Source organism: Taudactylus pleione, unplaced genomic scaffold, assembly GCF_031769625.1.
Source record: "Taudactylus pleione unplaced genomic scaffold, aTauple2 ptg000436l, whole genome shotgun sequence".
In the NCBI taxonomy this organism is placed as follows: domain Eukaryota; kingdom Metazoa; phylum Chordata; class Amphibia; order Anura; family Myobatrachidae; genus Taudactylus; species Taudactylus pleione.
This window is the reverse complement of record NW_028284838.1, coordinates 9,115,389-9,119,351: the sequence shown is the minus strand read 5'-3', so window position 1 is coordinate 9,119,351 and position 3,963 is coordinate 9,115,389. Positions and strand designations below refer to the sequence as shown.

Genomic DNA, 3,963 nt, shown 5'->3' with positions numbered 1-3,963 from the left:
ATGACCTTGTTATGTATATTTAAAATTAAGCTGTTAAAATTGCTCATTAGTCAAACCTGCCACTGTTTCTGTTATCCTGTTGGGATTATATTCTAATATCTTTTTGGCAGTGGTTATTTTATTACATTTTACAATTTTAAGAATCAAATTTATTCTCAGTTGCTATTTTATTCTTGGCTGTTAAGAGTAATATTATTTGCAGATAGTGTTACTGGCATAAAACCGCAATCTTCCTTTTTGGTGTGAAAAACAAGCATTGCCTAAATGGGCACTTGTGTGTCTATGATGGTCCGACCTGCCCCCTGCATGCATCTCATGTGGCATTGTGATGTCATGGAAGAGGAGGACAGGAGGAAGGTGCATCCTGAGTACGCACCTGGTGCATCCCCAGGGAACTGGGTGACCTGCTGGGAAAGCGTGTGGTAGGTGCACCACCCACCTAACAGCTCTGAACACAAGTACAGTGAAACTATCAGCAAATAGAAGTACATTGCAAGATTTGAAGATTACAGCAATTTGCAACACAGTTGCTTCCTATTAGAACTTTGTTGATTGTAATAGCTACTAGTGCCCCATGCACTTCTGTTTGTTTTTTCTCCTATCAGAACAAGCTCTAAAAGAATGTTCAGCCAAGTAATAACACTTATGTTATTATATATTTACCCAAATGAAAAATAGTATGCAAATAACAATGCAAAGATAATAAAAACATTCTCTACCTTATTTAAAAACATTTTTCAGGTCCTTTGTTGACATTTGTGTACCCCTTTTATGGAGTCCTTTTCATAGGGGTATACTTACTAAAGTGCAGGTTTTTAGAAGTGGTGATGTTGCCCACAGCAACCAATCAGATTATACTTAGCATTTATCTAGTACCTTTTAGAAGATAGTAGCTAGAATCTGACTGGCTGCCAATGGCAACATCTCCACTTCTAAAAACCAGCAGTTTAGTAGATATACCCAATAGTGTTTTACCTCTGTCTTGCCTGGTTTTATCCCTGCAGATTATGTTTTTGTTAGTTTGTGACATGTTCTGCCATTATAATAATGCTACCAAACAATGAATATGCTTAATTTGATATAACGCAATACAGCTGATTTGTACATTGTTTTTAAAAAACAAGCAAACATTTTTCACAAAGTCATTACATGAAACACATAATTATATGTCTTTATGTGTGCTGAGAGGTTATCAGTTGAGCACTTGTTTCATTGCTGGGTTCTTGTGCACATTCAGTCATTTGAACTTCCTCTGCCATCACCTGACTGACACCACTAGAATCAGTAGATTCAGGTTTCTCCTTTATAGATTTCTTAGGCATACATATTAAAAGTAGCCATGTTTTGTATCCATGGCCTATAAATACATACAACAAGGGGTCCAAGGAGGTGTTCAGTACAGTTAAACACAGTGTTGCAACAACAGTCTTCTGAAGAATAACATGTAAGCTACATATGTCTGGGTGATGAACTAAATAGTGTAAATGGACAGTCCTCTGAATGTGGTATGGCAAAAAACAAACACAGCAAACCAGAAGAACCAGGACAATCATAGTAACATGTTTCCTAATACTTTTCTTCTCCATAGGCATAAACATTATGTGTCTGATGAGAAGCCCATTGCATACCAAAATCATCAGTAGTGGGAGCATAAATCCAACAATCAAAGCATAATAATTCATGTACATTATTCTTTTCCATGCTGACATTACAGTGGGCTCAAAGCACCTTATAACGTCATCCCGGATGCTGGTGCCAGACAGTAGGAAGGGTGATGTGCTGGCACCTGTAAAAACCCAGACACATGCACAAATTTTAATAACTTTCTGCACATTAATCGTTCCAGGGTGCACCACTGACATATACCGGAACACACTCAGAAAAGCCAAGAAGAAGATACTGGAGTACATGCTGAAATAGAAAGAGAATGTGGTGATGCGACACAGGACGTCTCCAAAGATCCAGGTCCCTGCTTTCTGATAGTAGGTTATCCTCAGAGGCAGATACAATATGAAGATGAGATCGGCTATTGCAAGATTTAGTAAGCATATGGTAGAAATGCCTTTCTTTTTTCTGATCTTACAGAAAACATATACAGCTGCCCCATTAAACAGCAGCCCATTGAGAAAAACAATTATGTAGATGGACGTATACACCAGGTACTTGTATTCATCTTCTGTTGGACAAGATTGATTATGACTGTTGAGATGACTTTCATTGTCCATCTAGTAAGGTGAAAACAAAACCATACAGTATGTTAAGTTTTCATATTAATGGCATGGGCATGGTAAATTTGTATTATGAAAACGTAAACTAACATTACATAAACCACTGGCGTTGTATAGGAAACATGGCAATGCCATTATACAGTACGGTATATGAAAGATTGAGAGGAACTCACTTAGTGGAGTTGTAATAAAAATATTATGTAAATGTGTCAACATATCTTCCATGATTGGTAATGTAAGCCCGCATACATCTTGTTCTATGGAAGGACTTCTACAACATGTTTGATGGCAGATACTGTTTGCATAATTGAGCAAGTTTCTCATCTGGAAACCCGGTTTCTAGATCTGAATGAGCACCTGACAACACTGAGGTCCTTTGACAACATGAAATGAGTTTGCTGAGCAAGCACTGGCTGAGGCCAATGAAGAATAGATAGAGACATGGAAGAAAAAAACTATGAGGTAAATAGGGATAGAGGGAGATAGTTCTGACAATAATATGCCAAATTGGTTACTGTTAGGGAATGTCTGTTCGGTGACAGCATTGTTGAAGCAGACTGAGGTTAAATATTTCAGGGAATTTCAATTCATAAAATTTATAGTTATCTAAGGTATTATTAGTTTTATTATTATTATTATTATTATTATTATTATTATTATTATTATTATTATTATTATTATTATTATTACCAACAATATATATTTACATGGACCCCTATGTTTTCCCCATTGTAGCCTTCAAATCCCTCTAAGGACAAGATCATGAATAGCCCACTGGCCACCTACAGTATGTGCAGTGGCTCAGCCGGGTCTTTTTAGAATTTGCCAACACTGGCTCTTTTTGGAACCTAAGACCTGGCACCTACTTCTTGGCCTTTGACATGATATTTTATAAATAGGCCCCTAAGATACAAACAAAGTAGTAAAAGGGTACAGCTCACAAGCTTACAGTCTATAGAACAGGAGTTTGATTCATGAGTTTAAGTGCCAAACATTGCTTTGGGGGGCAGTGTGATCCCGTCACACAGCAATGTTGGTTTGGGAGTCAGAAGGTCATTGAATATGGAAGGAGAATACATGTAAATTTTGAGCGCACTCTTTAGAAGTATGGTAATTGGGTAAGAGGTTATGAAGATTGCGTGAATATTTGATAAGCATACAGAAAGAGGTGAGTTTTCAGTGAATGTCTTGTATAAAGGAGGGAAATGTTGTACAAAGGGAGGGAATTTTATAAGTGGTGCAGCCTAAAAACAATCCTATAACTGGGAATGGAAGCAGGAAATGAGTACAGATGTGAGAGTCAGGTTTCTGAAATATTACCTGTGCTAATCGCTAAAACTGAAAGGCATTTAGGGTGTTGGGAAGTTAATAGGTGACTGAGAAGTTGGTGTAGGCAGAAGTGTTCGGGACATTTGAAGAACTGGCCTGATTTGTTATTGGTCTACAAGCTCTACAACATGGATTGGCTGCACTTCAATGAGAAGTGTGCCACTGTGCAGTTGGGAGAGATGGTTAGATGGCTGGAGGAGATCTCAAACAAGGAACCAGAGAGTGGGGGAAGACAGGAGAAGTGTGCAATTTAGTGTAGACAGTTACCAAAGGTAAACATGGCTTGGAGAAGGGATTAGAAGAAAATGCCATTAACTATATCAAATGTTTGGTAACAAATGAGATGAGTCTTTCCAAACAAAATAAGTGTAGAATAATGAATGATGTTGGAAGATCATAATGATGT

General features: G+C 37.6%; 1 protein-coding gene across 1 annotated transcript; it reads right to left on the bottom strand.

Moving 5' to 3' along the window:
• Window positions 1-1,119: 1,119 nt before the first annotated feature.
• Window positions 1,120-2,225, bottom strand: LOC148505840 (cysteinyl leukotriene receptor 2-like). The gene has a single exon (XM_088447653.1). It carries the CDS (start codon window positions 2,223-2,225, stop codon window positions 1,173-1,175), a length of 1,053 nt encoding a protein of 350 aa, XP_088303779.1. The 3' UTR covers window positions 1,120-1,172.
• Window positions 2,226-3,963: the final 1,738 nt, after the last annotated feature.

Excerpts from the sequence above, each read along its gene's own strand:
- LOC148505840 (XM_088447653.1), bottom strand. The coding sequence starts at position 2,225 with ATGGACAATGAAAGTCATCTCAACAGTCATAATCAATCTTGTCCAACA.